The sequence below is a fragment of the Neovison vison genome, chromosome 13 (genome assembly GCF_020171115.1).
Source record: "Neovison vison isolate M4711 chromosome 13, ASM_NN_V1, whole genome shotgun sequence".
Taxonomy (NCBI): domain Eukaryota; kingdom Metazoa; phylum Chordata; class Mammalia; order Carnivora; family Mustelidae; genus Neogale; species Neogale vison.
Window position 1 is genome coordinate 85,364,190 of NC_058103.1, and position 23,544 is coordinate 85,387,733.

Here is a 23,544-nt window from a genome sequence, read left to right on the forward strand (position 1 = left end):
GTGGGCCGCAGGGCAGGACAGACCCCTGAAGTTAGCAGCAGCCAAGGACTCCGAGGCTTCCCAGTTCTGTGGTCTTGCCATGGCTGCATCCCAGACTCACCTGAGATGAAGGTTCCCCTGTTGGGATGCGGGACTCACCCTGTCCAGCCACCCATTGTACAGAAGAAGAAAGTGAGGCCCAGAGAGAGGAAGCCATTTGTTTCATATAATCCTGCAGGGCTGGACCTGCAGGCCACAGCTCTTGGCTTTCAGCCCCAGGGCTCTGCCCAGCACACACAGGGCTTTCCAAACACGAATGGATACTGACCTTGAAATCGATAAGGAGCCAAGGCGTGCTTCAACTCTGCTGGGCCTTGTCAAATTTGGTATGAAGGCATCTTCTGCTTATAGATCCTCACAGGCCAGTACTGTGTGGTCTTCCTCTCCTCTGCTCTGAGATGTGGTGGGGAGCAGTTCTCAGGAAGGGGCTGCAGACCCTTGGCTCAGGGGCTTGATCCAGAAGGAACCAGTGGGGGAATTATATTCCTCTGCTAGAACTTGGCTAGAGCCAAATTCAGGTAAAAGAGCACCAGGGGCGCCTGGGTGTCTCAGTCGGCTGAGCGTCTGAGTCTTGATTTCAGCTCACGTTATGCTCTCAGAGTCATGAGATCGAGCCCTCCATCAGGCTCTGTGTTCAGCAGGGAGTCTGCTTGAGATTCTCTCTCTCCTTCTGCCTCTGAAATAGGTAAATAAAATCCTTTAAAAAAGAAAAAAGAGAACCAGTGAACGGGATAGACTGGATACAGTTCTTAATGGCACCAGTACAAACTCCACCCTTACACATTACCCCAGGGCTGAGCTTGCTAGAAGACTCCCCACCAGATCCTCTTCCTGTGGGGTTTGGGGTTCCCCCCAGTTTCCCCAACTGAGAAGCTGATTTCAAGAGACTTAGAAGAGTTTTTTTTTTGGGGGGGGGCTGGGTGGCTCAATGGGTTAAGCCTCTGCTTTTGACTCAGGTCATGATCCCAGGGTCCTGGGATCGAGCCCTCCATCAGGCTCTCTGCTCAGCAGGGAGCCTGCTTCCCCCTCTCTCTCTGCCGCCTCTCTGCCTACTTGTGATCTGTCTCTGTCAAATAAATAAATAAATAATAAATAATAAAAAAAAGAAGAGTTTGGGAGATGCTTGGTCAGCCGACTTTAGACCAGGAAGTGAGGGCCTGCTGTCACCCTTCTGTGGGAGAAGCCAGGAGCTCCCCCCACATCTGTCCTGTGGAGAGGTCTGTGGGATGGGAAGGGCAAAGGGAAGGGTGAGGGAAGATATATGGCACCTCTTTATCCATTCATCTATGGATAGACCCTGAGGTTGATTCCATATCTTGACTATTGTCAATCACACTGCCCTGAACATAGGGGTGTATGTATTCCTTCTGACTGGTGTTTTCATTTTCTTTAGCTAAATACTCAGTAGTGGTATTACTGGATCATACGGTAATTTTACTTTTAAGTTTTTGAGGAACCTCCTCCCTGTTTTCCCCAGTGGCTGCAGCAGTTTACATTCCCACCAGCAATGTATGAGGGTTCCCTTCTTTCCACATCCTTGCCAACACTTGTTATCTCCTGTCTTTTTGGCAACAGCCCAACTGATAGGTATGAGGTGATATTTCATTATGGTTTTGATCATCTTTTTTTTTTTTTTAAACCCCTTGGTAAATCTTTGATCCTCAGGAGAGGATAATTCCCAGAGAGTCCCTCACTCGCAAGCAGTGTCTGTTCAGGATCCCTTTCTCCAGAATCAGAGCCTTGTGAGGAGCAAATGTTCTCCCCCAATGTAATGTCATCTGTTGTGATGAAGTTCTAGAACCTAGGTGAGGTTCGGTGGGCTGAGATTCGGAGCCGATGACCAAGAAAGAATTCTTGAGACGTCTTTGGTGCAAAATGGTGGTTTATTAAAGCACGGGGACAGGACCCGTGGGCAGGAAGAGTTGCTGCCCCGGGTTGTGAGGGTAGGCATGTTATATACCTTGCGGTTGGGGGGTGGTGGTGAAGGGATGGGGGGTTTCAACAGAGTTTTCACGTGTTAAGGAGGGCCTACAAGGTGCCGGGGGGAGGCCTTGCCCTTATGGCTTGATCAATGTCGTCTTTAGGTCAGGCATTAACATCAAGATAGTTGGGAGATTCTTGGTGGGGTATTATGATCCTGCTATCATTTACATTCCCTTCTACCTCAGCCTCCTCCAGTTTATGGTGGGGAGGGAGACATTAGGGCTTCAGGAACTGAGAGTTATTTGCTTCTGGAAATTTGTGCTATTGATAAGGTAACCTCCCTGTTTAGATCTCTAGGACATCTGTCGAGCAAGGGAGATTCCTGTTCTGCAGGATTGTGATCTCTGCAAGTTAACTATTTATCGTTTTATGGCAATCAGGGGTGCCTGAGGAATGCCACACATATGGAAGGGAGCAGGTGGAGAGGGGGTGCAAGGTGCCAGCTTTTGCTTTGTCTTCAGCCAGCCTCCTGCTCCCTCATCAGTTGGAGGTACCTGATCCCATCTGGGCTCTATGGCCAGTTGACTTTTGCCCAACGTGGCCTCTGTCTCTATCCAGGCCCTCCCACCCCTGTAAAGCAGCCATAGGGAAAGGCAGTATCATGCCTATGTAGACTTAACTTCTACCTAACCACAGACAGACTGGACTATGCTCTGGCCTGGCAGGGTTGACTGAAGGCAAAATGAAGAAATTAATAAAATTTGCAACACTCCTCCCCACTACCTCCCAAGCCCTACCACCACCACCACCATCTTCCCCTGCAGCTTTCAGGCCTGCTCTAGAGTCCCCCCTCCTCCACAGATAAGCAGATCTTTTTGTCTTTCCCCAGTGGCAGCTAGAGAATCCGAGGAGGCTGGGGCCTCTCTTAGACAACGGCTTGCCCCTGGGGCCACACTGGGCTGATAAAGGAGGCCAGCCTGCCTTCCCGCACTAAAGACCACACAGTGCTGCTGGTCGCTGTTCCACGGGGATGGGGGAGGAACAGCTATCTTTCTCAAACATTCTCCACTCAGAAACTTTCCCTGAATTTTACACTGCCAACAAAAGACCATGATTCTTATACTTGATATCCAAGACTTTCTTTTGTCTCTTTTCTGAGCCTTCATACCTTTCCTCATGCTGGCTTGCCTGACACAGATGTCCCTTCCTGCTTTATTCATCAGGTCCCTACCCTTCCTTCCGAGGCAAGTGCGAGGTCTTCCTGTGCCAGGCAACCTCTTCCAACCTTCCCCGCCCTGGGCGGCCATGCTTTCTGAGTGGCATATTTTCACGCCTCTCCTCATACCTGAAAGGAGCATCCTAAGACCACTTGTGTGACCTTTCCGACTCACCCAAATAGAAAGGAGCTCCTTGGGCAGGGATGATGTCTTGGTGTCTCTGGTATTACTGTGCCTCACACCTCTGTGGTGAAAGCATCACTGAGTAACCGTCTGCCGTGTGCTAACCGCTTTATTTCCTTCAGTCTCCATAACCGCCCCATGAGGTAGAAATCATTATGCTTTCCACTTCACGGAAACTCAAGTATATAGGGATAAATTCACCCAAGTTCATGCTGCTAATAGATAGCAGAAGCTGTGTTCAAATCCAGGTCTATGAAACTTTGAAGTCTAGACCAACTCTGTCATATTCAGTCAGGTTTGAGACAATGGCAATGTCATCCTCACAGAAGGAACTGGTGACAAAGAGTAAATGGCGGTGTACAAAAGGCTCCAGGCAGTCTCGCTGTATGAGAGAGAGAGTCAGGAGCCGGAAAATAAAACCTATCTTCTAGTTGCAACCAGAGACCACAACTGTTAGGAGCAGGAACTTCACAGGATGGAGAAATGTTGAGCTGTGGACACAGGCGCTTTGAGAATGCAAAGTGCTCAGCTGGGCCTTACACATCGTGTTGTAAAGAGGAAGGACGGGGATGCCTGGGTGGCACAGTTAGTTAGATGCCTGCCTTTGGCTCAGGTCATGATCCCTGGGATCCTGGGGTTGAGTCCCGCATCGGGCTCCCTGATCAAAAGGGAGCCTGCTTCTCCCTCTCCCTGTGCCTGCTACTCCCCCTGCTTGTGCTCTCTCTCTCTCTGTCAAATAAATAAATAATATTTGAAAGAAAACCAAAAGAAGAAGAATGGAAAATACTTGTGAGCCAGATCTATTGACTGCAGCAAGAATATTACCTACACTGGGACGAAGGTCCTTTCTTGTCCTGTTTATGCTTATTTTGCATCTCCCATCATGAAATGGAGTCACGTCTAGCTTGTAGGCCAGAGATTCTGATACATCTCAACATATTAACATGTATCTCCTGATGTGTGTGTTGTTAGAGCCAGACTGACTTGCCTCTCAAACCTGTCACTTACCATAGTGACCCTTAGCTAATTACTTATTACTTCATGTTTCAATATAGTGAGATAACACTATCTATCTCGCAGGTAATATGAAATACGTATCATAGTCTTTGCTGCTTTGTATACATTCAGTAAATGTTAGCCACTTGGTTTGTATTGACATCTGTGTAATATTCCAGGTGTGTGAATGTGTCCTAACATTCAAAACATTTCCTCTACTAGTGGGGTTCGGCGTTTCCAGCTGATGAACAAGACAAGCAATATCTTTGCCCTATAAAAGGTTATAGTCTGATAGAAAGAGTCAAAAAGAATCAATGAAAAAGATAATCCAAGATATGATACATTAAATCAGATCAAATAAGCCGAGTGACCCAGAAGCAAGTCGGTGGGCCAGAGGCATACATGTTCTGGAGAGTGCTCAGGCAAGAGTTGCTGGAGAAAAGGACATTTGAGCAGATCCGTGACCATGAGAAGGAACAGCAACACATAGAGTCAGGGTCAAGGATATCAGGCTAGGGGGGCACCTGGGTGGCTCAGTGGGTTAAAGCCTTTGCCTTCAGCTCAGATCATGATCCTAGGACCCATGATCCCAGGGTCCTAGGACTGAGCCCCGCATCGGGCTCTTGCTCAGCAGGGAGGCTGCTTCTACCTCTCTCTCTCTCTGCCCATCTCTCCACCTACTGTCTGTCAAATAAATAAATTATATATAATATATATTATATATATATTATGTATATATTATATTATATATTATATATAACATATATTATTCTATTATTATATATTATAATATTAATTATTATATTATTACATATTAATAGTATATACACTATATTAATATTAATATTAATATTATATATTTATATTACTATTAATATAATATGTTCTCTATTATATAATATATTAATATTAATATTAATATCTATAGTAATTTAAATATTAAATATATATTATTAAATTCTATTAATATATTATAATATTAATAATATATATTATATATAATATTATATATTATATAATATTAATATTATATTATATTAACAAATATATTATATTATTAAATATTAAATTATATTATTAAATAAATAAATATTAAAATATAATAGGTCATATATTATATAATATTTATATATAAAATTATATTAATATATTATTAATTAATAATTAACGTTGATGTATTAATATATAATTAATATTTATATATAATATTAATATATAATATATTACCTATTACATTTTAGCATTTATTTAATAATATAATTTAATATTTAATATTGAATTAAATTTAATTTAATCAATTAAATTAATATTTAATATTTAAATTAATTTAAATAAGATCAATTATTTAATAATATAATTTAATATTCAATGACATAATTTAATTATATAATTACTTATTAATATTGTTATCGATATATTAATAATATTAACATATTAATATTATTTATATTATATATTTATATGTTATAGAGAAAATATAATATATTATAATATTAGTTATTATAATATAATATTATATATTATTATTACTATTCTATATTCTATCCTATATTATTCTATTATTCTATATTATTCTAATATGTATTTATATATAATATATAAATATATATATTTATTTAAATTATAAATAAATACTGTCTGGGGCGCCTGAGTGGCTCAGTGGGTTAAGCCTCTGCCTTCGGCTCAGGTCATGTCATGATTTCGGGGTCCTGGGATCGAGCCCCACATCGGGCTCTCTGCTCAATGGGGAGCCTGCTTCCCCCTCTCTCTGTGCCTGTCTCTCTGACTACTTGTGATCTCTCTCTACACCAAATAAATAAATAAAATCTTTAAATAAATAAATAAATACTGTCTGTCAAATAAATAAATAAAATCTTTAAAAAAAATAAAAAAGGATATCAGGCTAGGGAACAGCAAGTGCAGAACCCCTGATGTAGGAAAGAGCTTGCCATGTTCCAGGCATGGAGGGCCGGTGTAGCTGTTGACAGGGGGAGCAGAACAGATCTGAGCAGCCAGACTACCCTGGACCTTTCACGGCCATGGCAAGACGTGAGAGCAGCCAGGGGCTGGGAGGATTTTACTCATGGCCGTCACAGAATGTAGCTGATGTTTTTAGGAGATCACTTGTGCCTTCAGCAGAGAATGGCTTGTAGGAAGGCAAAAGTGGAAGCAGGGAGACCAGTCAGGCTAACTCAGTCGTTGAGATGAGTAGAGGTGGTGGCTGGCACTAGACCGGTGGCGGCAAAGCTGGGGAAAACTAGAGGGAAAAAATCTCTCTGTGCAGAGGACCGAAGACATGGAGCAGATCTTCTTCGGTCCCATGAGCCCCATGCTTGCCCCTATGATTGGTTATTTTCCTGTACCCACATATCCTTCCCCATTCTCTCGTCGGGAAAGGCAACCACAACTCAGCCTTCTCCATGTTTTCCGACTGAATAGCTGCAGTGAAATCTCATTGGTGTTTCAATGTGCCCTTCCCTGAATGCAGATGATTCTAAGCATATCCTCAAATGCCTGTTAGCTTTTTGGGTTTCCCTCCAATATAAACTGCGGGTTCCAATGTCTGGTCCGTTTTTGCGCTGGTGCAGCCATCTTTTTACTTGTGGACTACATAAAAATTCTTTGTGTATGCCAGATGTCAATGCTTTGGTGATTTGCAGATGCATTATAAATGTCTTTCGTCATTCTCTCTTCCATCTATCAACTTTTTTGTGTGTGATCTTAGTTACCGAAATCCTTAACCGTTATGTAACGACATTTAGAAATGTTTTTGCTGGGACACCTGGGTGGCTCAGTTGGTTGGGAGGCTCAGTTGGTTGGGCAGCTGCCTTTGGCTCAGGTCATGATCCCAGCGTCCTGGGATCGAGTCCCACATCAGGCTCCTTGCTCGGCAGGGAGCCTGCTTCTCCCTCTGTCTCTGCCTGCCTCTCTGTCTGCCTGTGCTCTCTCTCCCTCTCTCTCTCTGACAAATAAATAAAATCTTAAAAAACAAAAAAAATCTTTAAAAAAATTAAAAAATTAAAAAAAAAAAAAAGAAATGTTTTTGCCCTATGGTTCATGGTTTCAATGTGCTGTTTAAGAAATCCTTCTCATCGGGGCGCCTGGGTGGCTCAGTGGTTAAGCCTCTGCCCTCGGCTCAGGTCATGATCTCAGGGTCCTGGGATCAAGCCCCACGTCGGGCTCTCTGCTCAGTGGGGAGCCTGCTTCCCTTCCTCTCTCTCTCTGCCTGCCTCTCTGCCTACTTGTCATCTCTGTCTGTCAAATAAATAAATAAAATCTTAAAAAAAAAAAAAAAAAAAAGAAATCCTTCTCATCCCCAGATCACGGGTAAGATTCTCCTACATTGTCTTCTATGAACTTCATCGTCTTTTGTGTCAGATGTTGATCCCATTTACAGCCCTTTTATTTAGTATAGAAGTAAGTGGGGATGCTGTTTAATTTGTTCTATTTAGTGAGCCACTCATGTCCACGTCATCTGTTAAACAGCTGTTCTTTCCCTATTGACTTGTGCCAACTTTATCATTGATTAATTTCCCTTAACAGGGTGTGTCTCCTAGCCCTCTATTTCATCCCATTGGTCGGGTTCTTACACCAACAACATACTGCTTGTCTAAGTGTGCCTTTGTAGTTTACTCAAAATCTGGTAGGGCAAGACTCTCCTCTTTACCAGTATTTTTTTTTTTTTTTAGATTTTTGTTTATTTATTTGACAGAGATCAGAAGGAGGCAGGGAAGCAGGCAGAGAGGGGGGTAGGAAGCAGGCTCCCTGCTGAGTAGGAAGCCGGAATGAATGCGAATGCCGGGCTTGATCTCAGGACCCTGAGATCATGATCTGAGCCAAAGGCAGAGGCTTTACCCCACTGAGCCACCCAGGTGCCCCACCAGTATTTTTTTAAGGGTGAGTTTGTTACCCATGGATATTTATCAAGAGGAAGAAATTTGGGATATATTTTGCAGATAACAGTGTCCTTGTAGCATCCTTTTGCTTTCCCGAAATTTAATGTTTCTCGATATTCAAATCTGGTAATATATCCTTATTGGCTTCTAGGTTTTGTACCTGATTTAGGAGATTCTCTCCATCCCGGTATTATATTAATATTCTCCAATATCTTATTTTAAATCTTCTGTAGTTTTATTTTAATGGTTAGATATTTAATCTGTCTGGAATTTGTTTCTGTGTAATTATGAAGTTGGGATTGAAGTATTTTATTCCAGTGGCAAGCTAGCTTTTCCAAAAGTGAATAGCCCATCCCTTCACCCCTATTTGAAAGACTTCCTTTATCATATTCTAAAATTCCATATATATGAATAGGGCTGTTTGGGGGACTTTACTTGATTTAAGGAAAGTGCTGGAATCCAAAATTTGTTGGCAAAGGATGGGTAAGCATTGGATACATTTGAGCAGGAGAATGGCTGTTTAAAGGGGTGTTTCCAAAGCTCCCTGGCCAGCCAGGTGCGTGGGAGATGAATCCCTGAGAGAATGAGGAGGCTGAGAGACAGATGTCATGGACAGGATAGGAAGGGAGGGACAGGCACCAGAATCCTCTTGAAAGAGGAAAGGTGAGGAATTCATCCTTGCAGACTTCTTGGGCTTCTCCTGGGAGGGATGTCAGCTGAACCACTGGACAAATCTGCTTTTCAGTGCTGGCTTTCCCAAGGCCAAGGGCTGCTGGTGAGAGGCAGGTCCTGGTTGCAGTAGTCAATTGGAGTCAATTAAGAAGGCCCTGGACATTGCCACAGGCAGAGGCCTCCCAGGATGCAGGTTGGGGTTTCTGGGGGAGATCTCGGGCTCCCTGTGCATCCAGGAGGAGAGTAGCTAGGTGGGAAGGAACTCAGTGCCTTCTGCTCTGTAGCAGCAGCTTTAGAATTTCCCCACTAAGTGACTCTGGGACAAGGTGAGAAAGGGGACCTGGCTTGGAGCATCAGCTGTGTACCAAGAACACTGTTTAAGCTTCAAATGTGTGTTCATTTGGAGATGTATTAGGTGCGAAGGGGAGGCTGATGCATTCCTTACTTGGTCACATGGACTGGCACTCCATACTTTCCCAGCACACTTCGCGCCATCCCCATGGAGACCCCTCTCCCCTCCCGCCCTGCTTAAAGTCCACACTGGATCCTTTACCCTTGAGTTCAGCTCCCTCTTCTCCTTTCACTAGATTGTAAATCTTTGGTGGTTTCCTTCCAGATGATCCTGCCCTGAGCAGACAGCACAGAGCGGGGCACACAGTGGGCAGTAAGGATGTGCTTGCTTCTGGAATGTTCCCTCAGTTCACCACTGCACCAGTTCTAACCTGGGTCAGAAGCCATGCAAGGAGTGGGAGGAAGGAACTCCAAATCACCTCCTCTTAGCCTCCTACTCAATTTGATTTCATTCAGCTGAAATGAGACCCTGCTCTTGAAGCATTTTGGACCATGAGGAAATACAGGGGTTGAAGACCTAGATTATTCTGTGCGTTACCCTGGATGGATGGAGTGGGCTGTGGCTGGGCTTCTTCAGTGAGGAGAGATCATGTACCAGGCTTTGGGAAATGCCCTGGAGTTGGGGGCTTGCCCTGGGCCTATTTGATAGGCAAAGGGCAACAGAGTGGAGGGAAGGGACAAGCAGGAAGGATCCCCAGTGAGGAGGTTCCCCAGAACTCAGCATATCCCTCACGCCTCACTTTCAGGACACTGTAGTGCTGTGGGTTGGGTTGCCCACAACATCAGTTAGCACTGCCTTCTTAAAGTTCAGCTCTGATCATGTCACTCTCCTGCTCAAAAACCACCGATGGCTCTTCATTGCCTTGGGAGTACGTTCAAATTTAAAGCTTGACCTTTGAGGGTCACAACTATTGGGCCCTACTATATCTTTCTGGATTTGTTCTTTCACAAAGCCTCCCTCCTCTCTGCCCAACTTCCACATTCCCTGTGTCTCACAGTCTACCCCCCACATCTCCTTCCACACCTTACTCCAGACTACTTGCATAGCTGAGCAGACCCTGCTTTCTGGCCTCCCTATTTTTGCACATGCTGTTCCCTTCCTCCTAGCATACTTTTCCCACCTATCATTAGCTTTTGAAATCCTAGCCATCCTCTAAGACCCAAATCATGTGCCACCTCCTACGTGAAGCCTTCCCAGATCTGCTCTTTTACTTCCAGCCAACATCTGCCTTCTATTTACTGGGCTCCCTAGCCAGTTATTAGCTATGTGAACCACAAGTTTATAAATGTGAATTCGTATTCCTCCTTCTAAGATGCCCCCTGTTACCTTGGGAGACTTGGACCTCTGAGCCTCTGAGCAGTTGGATGCATTTGCCACCTCCCTCCCCCTCCACCACAGCCGGACTATCAGCAACTTCAAGCCTGGGCTTTCCTCTCTTAGTAGCATGTATACAGTTGATGGTCACTAAGTATGTGAACTAAATTGAATTTGGTGGATTCCACTGAGGAGTGTGGGTGCTGAGTCTGTGTCCTTGGCTGAGGGGTAGATGGCAGGGAAGGGGAAGGATGCAAGCTGAGAGGGGTCCACGCTGAGGCCCCATCTGCCTTCTGGAGGTCCTGAAGAGCAGAGGGGAGCGGGTGGGGCGGAAGGGGGCACCTCTGCTGGGCACAGAAAGGCGTCACACAGATACCACCAACCAGGTTCCATCCCTGCATTTGGGCCTAGTCAGCCCTGTGTTCAGATCTCACCCTCAATTTCACAAAATCGCTTTAATATGTGGGCCAGAAAAGCCGGTTGTAGGGCCTTGGGCGATGGCTCAGGCAGGAAACTCCCAGTGTACCCAGCCGGGCAGCCAAGCCGGCGAAGTCACCTTACCAGGCCCCTGAGTGAGGCAGCGATCAGGGCAGAGATAGGGATCAGATGGGTGGAGCGGGAGCATCCTCTAAGCTGCCCTGAGATAGGCAGAGGCTGGGTACACCCTCTCTCCACCTGGCCTCCCAGGAGGGAGAGCTGGGGACACTTGCACTTGACCCTTTCCTCACCAAGGATTCAGGCAATTATTTTTTTCTTCTCCCTCTAACTTTGGGAACCCTGACCATCATCCCTGCCTCCCACGTGGTCCCTGCCCGCAGCTCCTGGGTACCAAGGTGTGGGACTACGTGGAGTTAGGAGGGACGGTACTATTCCCCATACCTCTCCCTAGATGCCCAGAAGGGCATGACCTTGATGAGCTGAAGAGAGAGGACTTATCCCAAATCATGGCTGAGCTAATCCTAAGGTTGTGAGGGTCCAGCATGCCCTTCTTGCCACCCGTTCCCTTGGACCACCAGGTGGTTCTGAGTTTCTGGGGGCAGCAGCCTGCTGACCTCAAGGGTTGGAGCCCCCTGCTGCTTCCTGCCTTTCCAAGATCTGAAGGCCTCAGGGCCCCTTGATACCAAGAGGTCGAGGCCCCCCCACCCCCCCCATCCGCCTACCCACCATAACCCCTCCCCATGCAATCCCAGCAGAGAGGTATCCGGAGGGTGGAGCTCTGAGTCAGAATATAAATTCCCAATCTTGCCACCCAGCTGGAGAGCCGCCACGATGCTGCACAGACAGATGCCCGCCTGGCTCTCGCACTACCTACCAGACCTATGCCAAGCGGAAGATGGCAAGCCTTCAGCCCCCCGGGCCTCAGAGGTGAGGGAGCCGCACTGGGTAGGTGGGGCTGGAAGCTGAGCGCAGGAGGCAGGCACCGGGAGGGCCGTGAGTATTGTAGACGTATTGTAGACTCCAGAGACACGGAGCATCTGGGCTTGGGCTGCCCTGACCTGGCACCTGGGGATGTGGTCTGGCCCAGATGGGGCTCCTGGGTGGATGGCCCAGCTAAGGGTGCCCACAGATTCGACCAGGTGTGGTGGTGTGGCTCAGGGCCTTCTGGGGCCAGGCCAGCACCCAGGTAGATGGTGCTCAGTACTGCCAGGGGTGGATTCATGCTAGCCTGTCCTAGCGGTGAGCCAGCATTGACCCTGTGGACATTCTAAACTGCCATGCTGTGTGAGTGTGTGGTGTGGTGTCTCAGAAGGATCAGTGGCATTGCCAACCTGCCACATGGGCTGAGAAGCCCAGCTGGATCTGTGGTCAAGACTCCTGGGTCCGTCAGACTCCCCTTAGCCTCCTAGGGAGACCCTGGGTTCAAGGGTCAGGTTGCCAGCGCTCCAGACCAGCTCTGCCTCTGCTTTCCCATTTACCGCAAGCTTCCAGTTTGCCATTGGCACGACATGGTCAGACCTGGCAGCAGCATCTTCTTCCTTGTTCTCCTCTATAGGCCCCTCCCCTAGCCCACACTGAATCAATGAGATGAGTGAGACCCCCAAAATATCTTGCCCTTTAGGGGTAGAAGGTGGAGACTCTGCTCAGATTCCCAATAGCCCAAGGAGGGGAGCTCCAAGTTTCATGGTGCCCGGTGCTCTGCTGTCCTGGCCAGGATAGGTGTTACCTTCTGGGGTGTCCCCACATTTCCCCACAGCTCTCAGGGGGCTGGAGAGCCTCTGGTAAGCACTTGTTCCTGCCTCCCTAGTCTGGTGGAGCCTCCAAACCTGGGCTGGGTGAGGGGAGAGCTTCCACAGATGGGACAGAGCACCTTGAAGGGGGGTGTAGAGCAGCTGAGAAGTGTGCCTGTCCCTCTCAGGTCCCCAAGGCTCCATGACTCAGAGCTGGACTTCTTGCCCTGACCCCTCACCTCCCCTGTGTGATAAAAAAGGAGAACAGCCATGGTAGCTCCTCCTGGTCTGGGATGGTGCTCACACTAGCTGGGTCATGTCCTGAGGTCCTATGAAGTCCTCATCCCAAAGGTGTCCTTTTAGGGAGGGCTCACACATCCTGGAAGCCACTGCCGGGCTGCTGGGAGCTCCGACACAGGTGTTGCAAGGAACCGGTGGGATGGATACACCCAGCTCCCCGGGGGGAGGAGGAGGTGGCCTCACCGGCCAGGCCTGCCCCAGAAGCCTTGGTGAGGGAGTTCCCACAGGCGCCTCGGAGCCGTCTGCCCTCTCCTGCACCCCAGACCTTGTGGGCTGGTTTGGTTAGGGTTCGCCTGGCCCCGGGAGATGGGTATCACACCCACCACTTCTGAAACCCCACGTGTCAGACCCCCTTCCCCTCTCCCCACTCCCGATGTGGGAGCCCGTTGGTGATAATTCTTCTGACCGATTTGTGGTGACAGCCAAACCTGGGGTGCAGGGAGAGCCCTGAATTGGCCGCTGAGGGCTTACTCCTGCCTCTGCTATTAAGCAGTCCAGGGCATGACCAGGAGCAAGCTTTTAGCGGGTTTGGTTAATCCTCCGTGAGAGCCAGCCCCCAGGCGGATGGAACGCAGGCTACCCTGCGGTCAGGAAGATCTGCGCCCCAAGTCCTGGCCCTGCGGCTTCGGCGCTGGGTGCAGGCGTGAGAAGCAGTATCTGTAGACCCAGTCTTCTCCACAAAGTAGGGATAAGAGCACCTTCCTTGGAGCGTGGCTGGGGTGCTACATGAGAACAAATGTGGTGCCCCCTGGGGCGGGCTCAGGGCCGGGCGCGCTGGAGGAGGACAGAGAGTTGTGCTCCGTGACCCGCACCAAGGTCTTATCTATGAAGTTGGGGGTGGGCGGGGTGGGGTGGAGGGGCATCTGTTGAATTGCCTAATAGCCAGTCCTTAGAGTCAAAGAGTCACATCTTGTCCACAAGAGAAGGCAAGATCCCCCTCTTCTGAGTAGGTCTCAAGGGGAAGTAGGGTCCTGCAAGCTCCACCCCAGGAGTCAAGGTCAGGAAGGGGGGCGGAGCCAGAGCCGCCTGAACAGTAGAGCCCTTTCTTCCACATGACTTCCACGAAACCGCTCATACAGGCCCACCGTCCCTGCACAGCTGTACTTACTGGTTATTAATGCGCTGAATACATTTCTTTACTGTTTGCCCCATAGTTCCTGCCTTGAGCTCCAGCTCCCCTGGGTGCTCCCTGATCCTTACCCAGGACCCTGCAAGGCCCCCATCAATGTCCATCCCAGCTCCAGGCGGCAGCCCAGCTGGCATGGTGCCCAGCCACGGCTGCTGTTCAGTAATTTTATTTTCACCCTGATAACCAGCCAAGGCATCCTGTCCTAGGGTCAGGCTTGTTCAAGTCCTTAAGTGTTTACCCTTACCACACTGTAAGCCACCCGTAAACTTGGGATCTGTAATGTCCCCGGTTTCTGGTTCCCATCTGTACAGCCACAGACACTGGTACTTTGTTCCACTGGATCTTTCTACCATGTATCAGTTACCTCTGGGGCCATGAAGTTTTGCTTCTCTCCAGCACTCCTTCCGTTGAGCTGGTTATAGCAAGAGCAAAACAGGTACATTCATTTTTATCCAAGATGGTCATTTTTCACAGACCTGGGTGTTGCACTCATCTGGGCCCCAGACTCGAATCCTATGTTCCCACCTCCTTCCTCCCAGCATGACTGCTCTGGGCTCTCTCTCGACACCCCTGCCAGGTTCTGTCTCCTTGCTGGAGAGATGACAGAGTCCTTTGAGGAGCGCTTTGGAACTGGGTCTCTCCTGCAGATTCCTGAGCTAGAAGCTGTGATCTGAGACTCCAGGTAGACCACAGAGGAGCCTGCTCCTTCAAGAACCCTTAGGCTCTTGTGTGTGCTGGCTCTTTAAAAAAGAGTGAGATGGTGGAATATAGTGGCAGAAATATAGCTCGTGAAAGCGTTGCAAGTAGAAGAACTATTAGAGTTTGGGGGTTATTTTAGAGTCTTGGGGGAATTCCCAATGAAAAGAAGAATCTGTCAGGGAAATAGTTTCTAAGAGGAAAAGATGAAGGAGGAGGGGGTGGGGGGCAAGTGGCACCTGTCTTTGTGTTTAATGTTAATGCTTGGTTCCAAGTAAGGGGATACCATGGTTGTGGTTACACGCTCAGGCTGAAGAATTAAAATTGAATTCAAACTAGTGCTCCTCCGATTCTAGCTTAGGGCCCAACATCCAAGGACTCAGACTCAGATTCGCCATCTGTAAAGTGAGGCTAATAATAACTGCTCCGTGGGGGTGTTGTGAGGACTGAGCAAGATGGAATGTAGAGATTATACACACCACGCTTAGCACATGGTGGATGCTTGACAGGTTGCCGCTGAGGCAGTTGGTGCTGCTGAGGTAGAGTGGGAAGAGGTGGGCAGCCTCCCTGGACTTTTCCTGGAAGGCAGGGGGGACCTGGAGTGAGGTCCTAGCGGAAGCCGTGAGTGCTCATACCCTTCCAAAGAAGACACATGGGGCGGCAGGGGGGTGCAGTCCAGCCCCTCCGGGAGGCAGAAGCCCTTCAATGCTATGAAATGTCCCTGAGGACTGACTCTGGCCTGGGCTGAGGCCTTCGGCGGTCCATTTGAACTCTTGTTGCCCTCTGAGAAAGTAGGCCAGTGGGAACAGGCTTTGCCACAGATGCTCTCACAGGTGAAACCTGACTCTCGCTTCCTCACCAGATTAGACCAGGACACCCACTCCTCGGGAAGGGGGAGTGAGAAATGAGGAGCCCACCCTGCTTAGAATGGGCCTGGCCAAAGACCCAGCCCTATTTCCAGCCCTGGGGGAGGGTGGCGGGGAAGGGGGGAGAAGCGGTGTGCGTGGCCTTTGGCTGAGTCACACAGCTCCAAGGAGAATCCTGTGAGATCGTGTTACAGACTCTGAAGATAGCCTCACACACCTTCGTGAGGTTGGCTATTTCAGAGCCAGCCTCACACTAAGGGACTCAGACCTATTTATAACTATAAACTATGAAGACTATTTATAACTATCAGTTTGGCTTCTGCTCTGATTCTGAGGCAGCTGATGGGGATTGAGGAGGAAGAGGCTCTAATTCTATCTCAGGGTCTATGGAGCAGCCCCACCCCCGGGTATCGTTCTGTTGTTGCTGCTTAGAATGGAGCTCTGGAAGAGGCTGGAAAAACAGACATCAAAATGAGAACTGTCACCATTTTGATGAAAAAAAGCTCATTGTCACCCTGTATGGTGTTGGGTGTTAACTCCTTATGGTAATCTTACTGCAGTGTCTGTGTATATCAAATCATTACATTGTACACTTAAAATGAATACAATGTCATGTCAATGATATATCAATTTAAAAAGATAGCAAAACCTCTGTCATAAAGGTCTTATGAAGATTTAAATATGTAAGAAAAGTGTCTGGCAAATAGTAAGTGTTCAGTAGATGCTAGCTAGGTCTTATAGTATTATTACCTTTGATGATACCCAAAGCACATAAATGATCTGTGTACAGTCTGAGTTGAAAATCAAAATAATTATAACATTTATTTACTTTTTAAAAGATTTTATTTATTTACTTGAGAGAAAGAGAGCAAGAGAGAGAGAGAAAGTGCATGCACAAGCAGAGGGGAGGGATAGAGAGAGAGGGAAAAGCAGACTCCCTGCTGAGCAGGGAACCTGATGCGGGGCTCGATCCCAAGACCCTGGGATCATGACCCAAGCCAAAGGCAGACGCTTAACAACTGAGTCACCCAGGTGCCCCTAATTATAACCTTCAAAAAACCCCCAAAAAACAAGAAAGTGATTATAGTGATCGTCTGAGTGGTGGGATGCTGGAGACTTTTCTTTTTCTTCATACTTTTATGTTTTTCCCAAAACCCCAATAATATTTTAAATAGAGAATTGCATCCTCTTAAAAAGGCATAATGAGATTTTGACAGCATAGCGTGAACTGTGTGGAGTGTAAAAGGTTCTAGTTCAAAGGCCTCTGTAAATATGGTCATTTGGTCAGTGGGAGGGGTCCCAGGGCATCTGCCATGGGTGCAGGCTAGGAGTGAATGGTAAACAGACTCCTCTAAGCCTGGGTAAAACTCTCAGGGAAGGGTCTTCAAATCCTGTGATTCAACCAGGAAAAGCATGAACAGAACAGGCCTGAAGAGGTCTCCTTGCAAGATGTGCTGGCTCATAGTGGGGGTAGGAGAAAGCCTCTCACCTCAGTGGCCTTGGGGGCCAGTGATATCCTCCGGAGCCCAGAAATGCACATTGGCAGGAGAGGCTTCTTGAGTCTGAGCAGTGGGAGCCTGTGGCCGGCTTGAGCTGCTCTCTCTGTCAGCGTTGTCACCTGAAGACTGAGCCCGCTATCCTCTCCATCCACAGGGCGGGCTGTCTCCATGCCACATGCTGACTGTGAAGGTCATCCGGATGAGAAATGTCCGACAGGCTGATAGGGGTGAGTATCCTGCCCTGTCTTTGCCTCCTCTGCTTGTGGGACCTGGCTGGAGACACATCGGAGATGTGCAAGGTGTGGGGGTGTGGGAGTGTGGGTGTGGGTGGGTGTGGGTGTGTCTGCTATACTCAGGTTGTATTTCAGACTTTGGGGTTTATATCATTTTTCCAGGTCCCTCCTCGCACCTATAGCCTTGGCACGATCAGCCCCTACAGTCTGCCTGGGTCTGAGAGCCCCGTTCACCTTGCTCTCTCCTCCCCACTCCCCTAGCACCCATTTCCAGGGGCAGCAGCTTCTCTCCTACACTGGGTACTCCTTGCTTCTGAATGAGTTGGTGGGCCAGTAGAGGTGAAGGAGAGGGAGAGGCCCATCTGTCAGCCTAGTCCTGGGGCCCCTTCTTGGTGTATGGCTCCTATACTGGGTTCTGGAGTTCATGGCAGAAGCTGCGCAGCACCAGCTCGGCAGCGTAGCCCCATGGACTAGGCAGTTTGATTCACCAGGGCTGGTTGTGCAGTGTTTTCTCACAGACGTCACTTTGCCCTCGTCCCAAACCCCACTGCATTCCCAGGTTATGGAGGTCCTGGGAAGTCTCTGGCTTCAGTGAGAAATGAAGGCATCTGGGTGAGGTCAGGATGCTCTTCTGATGCTTATCTTTGGGAATTCGAGAAATCAGGAGAACCCAGATCCCCTTCCTATGCCACCCTCAAGTTGCCCCATCCAGAGAGAAGCTTGGCCCTCAAGGAGGAGAAAGCTCTGTGTCAAGGCCCCATGGCTGAGGGCGTGTCCCCCCTCACTGGTGACCACACAGGAATGGCCCAAGGGCCACCAGGGCTCCCCAGAGCTCATAATATTAGTACTGCCCTCACCCTGAGATTTAGGCTAGAGAGGTCCTGGGGTGGCGAGGGGGTGGTGGGCAGAGAAGGCAGAGAGCTATGATACCAAGTATACATTTTTTTTAGATATTATTTTTATTTATTTATTTATTTGAGAGAAAGAGAGCACATGAGAAGGGAGAAGGTGAGGGAGAAGCAGATTCCCTGCAGAGCTGGGAGCCCAACGCAGGACTCGATCCCTGGACTCTGGGATCACGACCTGAGCCAAAGGCAGTGGCTTCACCAACTGAGCCGCCCAGGCGCCCCCCAAGTGTACATTTTAACAAGGGAGACATTGATACCCGAAGCGATTATAGACCAGTAACAGGAGATGGCATTCTAACCTTGTCACTATAGAATTTAGAACTGGGGGCGCCTGTGTGGCTCAGTCAGTGAAACGGTTAAGCCTCTGACTCCTGCTTTGGGCTCAGGTCATGCTCCCCTGGTTGTGAGAGCCAAGCCTCATCAGGGTCAGGGTGTCAGGGTCAGGGTGTCAGGGTCAGGGTCCAGCTATGCGCTCAGCAGGGAGTCTGCTGGAGATTCTTTCCCTCCCTTTGCCTCCCTCTCTGTTCCACCTCCTGCTCATGCTTTCTCTCTCTCTCTCTCTCTCAAATAAATAAATAAATAGATAAATAAATGAAATTAAAAAAAAAAAATGAACTGGGGGAGGACACCGAAAGCCAAGAGTAGCTAAGGAAGGCCACTCTGAGGGCCTGGGATCTGAGAGGGGCATAGTGTGAGCATCCGCAGGTCCTGGGAGCCTGATGTGGAGAAGAGGCCATCTTGAGGGAGGGAGAGAAGCCGCTGGGCATCTGGGAGCACCTGTGGGGGGCAGCTTGCTCCTCTGAACGACCTGAGGGTAGTGCTGATGCCCACTGGGTAGGTGAGGGCTGATAATTGCCTAGAGGTGGAAGTAGTGTTTGATCCCAGGTCTGGTCCTTGGGGGGCGTGGTGGGGGGACGACAGGACAAGCAGGAAACAGAGGCTGGGGCCAGGCAGAGGAGGAACAGGGATCCAAGGGACAGGGTAGCTGGGTTCCTGACGGGTTCCTGAGGAAGGGATTGTGTGATTTCCTGAGGCGAGTGGCAGGCTGTGCTGGAGCACAGGTGGGGAGAGGCTGATGAACTTGGTGAGATGCTGTTGCCACAGTGCAGGCATGAGTGTATAGGGCAGAGGAGGGAGGGCCCTGGGGCTGAGGGAAAGCCAAGGGGTGGGGAAGGACTCTAGCCGGGCCCCCTGGAGGACAAGTATCCAGAGCCCATGCTGGCCAGTGTCCAGTTTGGGCCTGGCTTTGCCAGGGACTTCTCGGGTTTCTCGGGGCATCCCAGGCCACCGGTGAGTGATCTGAGGAGAAGTGTTCCCTGGGCAGGGCCTGGCCACCTCTTCTGCCTTCCTTGCCCATGCCATGGTGGGTCATTCGGATACTTCACTCACCCCTGGGCAACGCTCACCCATTCCCTGCGCCCCCAGGATACCCGCAACTTGCACACGCCCACAGCTGCCCTCACCTGTCTCCACTCCTGAGGTGTGTCTGTCCCAACCCTGCGGGTCATCCGGGCTGCACACTCTCATGGCATGCCTGCACCTGTGAGTGTAGACCTTTCCTTGGTCCAAGCTTCTTTATTCTGTCTTCTCCTGCCACACCCATCCCCTGCATATCCCAGAGGTGAGAGGATGGGGCAACAGGCAGCCAACAGATGGGCTGAAGTCTGACCCACCGCCCTCTTCTTCCCTTTCCCCACAAGCCCCTCTGGCACACAGGCTGACTTTGGGAGGTTTCCAGGTTCCCCTTGTTGTTTATGTTGTTCTCATTTCCCCTGAGGAACAGGGCGAGAGGCATACATGGTGTCTGGGGGTGTCAGCCTGGGGCATGTTATGTGTAGACCCCATAGAGGACGTAGGCTGGACTCTGCTGCCACCTTGCCTGATGTGGCTGGCAACTATCCTGATGTCTTCTGGGTCCTAGATTACTCTTGCCCCAAACTGTTCTCTTCTACCTTGGATCAAAAATGCGTTCCACTCTGGTTCAGTCCTCTAGTGTGTGTCTGAGTTTCCCAAGATTTCAAGTAGCCTGAAAGGGACGGGACTCAGGCATCCACCCATTCCCGGGCCAGGACTGGATGGAGTAGACCTGGAAACCTCCTGGCGGCCAAGAGCTTTTATTCCTCTTGGGAAAATCAGGTTAAAACTCAAACCAGTACCCTAAGGGATGCAAGGCAGGTGTCTCCAGAGGTATTAGGAAGATAGTGTTCTCAGCATCTGTAGATCTCACTGAGTCATTCTTTGCCACCCACATTCCGGGAAAGGAGGCAAGTCATTCAAATGACCAAGCCCTCTATCACTTAAGAGGAACAAGGATTAGAACCATCAATGCCTAGGAAATCCCCTGCAGTCTCTGAAATCCCCAGAACTGGGTCAGCATTGCTTAACCATTCTTCATTGCCAGCATGCTGGTCACTCTCCTTCCAGTCAGAATATCCTCCAGGCCCCTACCAGCCTTGCTGTATCAAGTCACCTCTCTCCTCCCAGGATTTCCCCCTCCTTTGGCTGCGCTCTCCTTCCCAACCTTTTGGAGAGTGGTGGCACCAGTTCTCTTAGAAAGAACTGAAAAACCAATCAATGCTGGAAGTGTGGGTGTCTGAGCGATCCTGTCTCTTCCAGGAGTATTTGTATCTTACCTAGCGATTTAAGCCTTAGGCCAAAAATAATGAGATTTTATTTAATGGGCTTAATGGGAGAATTTTAGGCATGGACTGAAAATAGGAAAGGGATTTTAGAGGCAAAGGGACCTCTACAGGGTTGATGAAATCATGCTAAGTAAATGGGTATCGAGTTGGCGGGGTCACAGCCTGCAGGCTCCTTCCTCTATACAGGAGGCAGACCTGAGGAGAATGTCTCAGGCTGAGACATTCTGGCGGGTGTCCAGAAAAAGCCAACAGAGGGGTCCCAGGAGATCCTTGAGGAGTCTCCCTATAGGCAGACGAGTCAGAGATCCAAGTTGCTTAGCTGTATCTGTGGTGACAGCCCAGAATTTGATGCAGTGCCCTCAAGTAGGAAGTTAGGCTTTTCCATTCAGTTCATTTATCCAACAAATGTTTAGTAAGTGCTGACACATGGTCTCCAGGCCCTCCTGGCATCCAGAGTGCAGTGGAGACAGGTGCTCTGACATGCACTGTGGTGGAGTGTAGCTAGTGCCCTGCCAAGAGAAGAGCAGAGACTCTAGGCTAGGAGCGGGGAGGGGCACCTGGCCAAGATGTGGGGACTCAGGGAAGCCTTCCAGCGGTGGTTCCTTCTGAAACCTGAAGGGGCTAGCCAAGGGAAGGGTGAGGCGAAAATGGAAGAGAACGGTGTTCTAGACAGAAGGAATGGCAAGACAGCAGCATGGCACTCCTGAGACCCACAAGTGACTGGGTTTGTCCGAAGTCTAGGGGGTGAGTGCAAGCGCTGTATGTGCATGCGCCTACGTGTGTGTTTGGTGGCAGAGCAGGGGCTGGGTGGTAGGGAGGATAGAAGGAGGAGGGCTGAGGCTGGGGAAATGGGAGAAGTATTCATGTTGAGTGGTGGGGACTCCCTCCTGAGGGCATATGGGAGCCACTGAAAAATTTTAAACTGGGAATAACACAGTCAGCTCTAAAAAGATCCTTCTGGTTTCTTCTGAGAGAAAATATGAGAATAGGGCAAGACAGGAGCCAGAACGCCCAGTTGGGAAGTGGTCACAGAGGCGACGGTGGCCTGCATCAAGGCAGTGGTGGCACAAGTGAGGTGTGGGTGGGCTGGAGAGGTCAACAGAGTAAAGTGACATCACGGAAGAGCCAAGGATGGCACTTGAGGTCTGGCCTGGCCACCTGAATTGATGGCGAGGAGGAGCAGGTTGGGCATGGAGGGGATGGGTGGAGATGATGAGGTCATCATTTTCTTTAGATTCCTCTGGGTTTGGTCATTCTTTGTGTCTGGATTAAGCAATTATGAACTCTAAAATGCAGTGTCATCCTACCTTTATCGAGTGGGAGGAGAGCCATGTTTTCCAATTCACTGAATGTAAAGCCCTCAAAGATTAATCAGATATCGGAGATGAAATCAGAAGCTAGGGATGCTTATGATGCAAAGCATGGTTCTTAACTCTGTAATGTTCTCAGTGGGGTGACAAAGTAAAACTAGCCAGTCCAGGGGGACATCTTGGGTTTTACTCTTATAGGACATTACTACTAATAACTATGAACTAGTTTTGGTCAATCCTACTAGAACAAAACTCATATCTTCACACCAGCTCCACCATCGAGAGGATTCTCTGACACCGGAGACTGTGTTGACTTTTGCCATTTTCTACATATCTGGTGTATACCCTGGGACTTACCCCAGCACATTGCCAGGAGAGGGACTAGGGCAATCACATCCCCTCTTCCTCCCTCCTCCCAGGTAGAATGGAGTGAGCCAGGCTACCTGTTATTTTTTTTCACCCCATGCCTTCTGCTGCTCCAGCCAGAGGACCTGAGAGGCCTTCATCTATTTTGGGAGGGACTTTTAAGTACAAAACCTTTGCCCCTTCCCCAGAGCACATCTAGCAAAATCACTCTTGGGTCATTCAATTCAAATGAGGAAAAAAAAAAAAAGTAAATGGCCTCAGATGTGAGGGTTTCTTGAGTCACTTGCCTTGTGTTGGGAGACTAGTATAGGTATGAAGAACCTGGCTGGATGCAGTCAAGACACTAGTCTCATGTAAATGGTGGCCCCTGCTTCTAGATTCTCTTAAACTCTTATTCCACCCAAGCCCTTCCCCATTCTGGCCCTCTGAGCAGACGCACAGCAGACTCTGACCCCCTGTTCTCAGCAGCCCTGAGGAAGAGCAGAGCCCTTCTTTGGTTTCCTTGGTACCTTGGGCTAAGGCAAGAGTTAAACTGGACTCTGTGGGGTCTCATCCTCTAGATCTTCCATTGGCAGAGGAGAAATTCTATAGGCAGACTTTGTCCTAACCTAGCAGGTGATTGCTCAGAGAGCTGGGATGCTTCTGAAAAGAGCCAGAACCAGGACACCTGGATAGCTCAGTGGGTTAAGCCTCTGACTTCAGCTCAGGTCATGATCTCTGGGTCCTGGGATTGAGCCCCACATTGGGTTCTCTGCTCAGCAGAGAGCCTCCTTCTCTCTCTCTCTCTCTCTCTCTGCCTGCCTCTCTGCCTACTTTGTGGTCTTGCTCTGTCAAA

At 48.9% G+C, this 23,544-nt stretch overlaps 1 protein-coding gene across 1 annotated transcript in view; it reads left to right on the top strand.

The window, feature by feature from the left end:
- Positions 1-11,859: 11,859 nt before the first annotated feature.
- The window catches only part of PLA2G4E (phospholipase A2 group IVE), a 35,740-nt gene continuing 24,055 nt past the window's right edge, over positions 11,860-23,544 (top strand). Inside the window, exons 1-2 of the mRNA XM_044231103.1 lie at positions 11,860-11,957; positions 17,405-17,477. Coding sequence (XP_044087038.1) covers positions 11,862-11,957; positions 17,405-17,477 — 169 coding nt within the window. The 5' untranslated portion in view covers positions 11,860-11,861. The remainder of the gene's footprint in view (positions 11,958-17,404; positions 17,478-23,544) is intronic.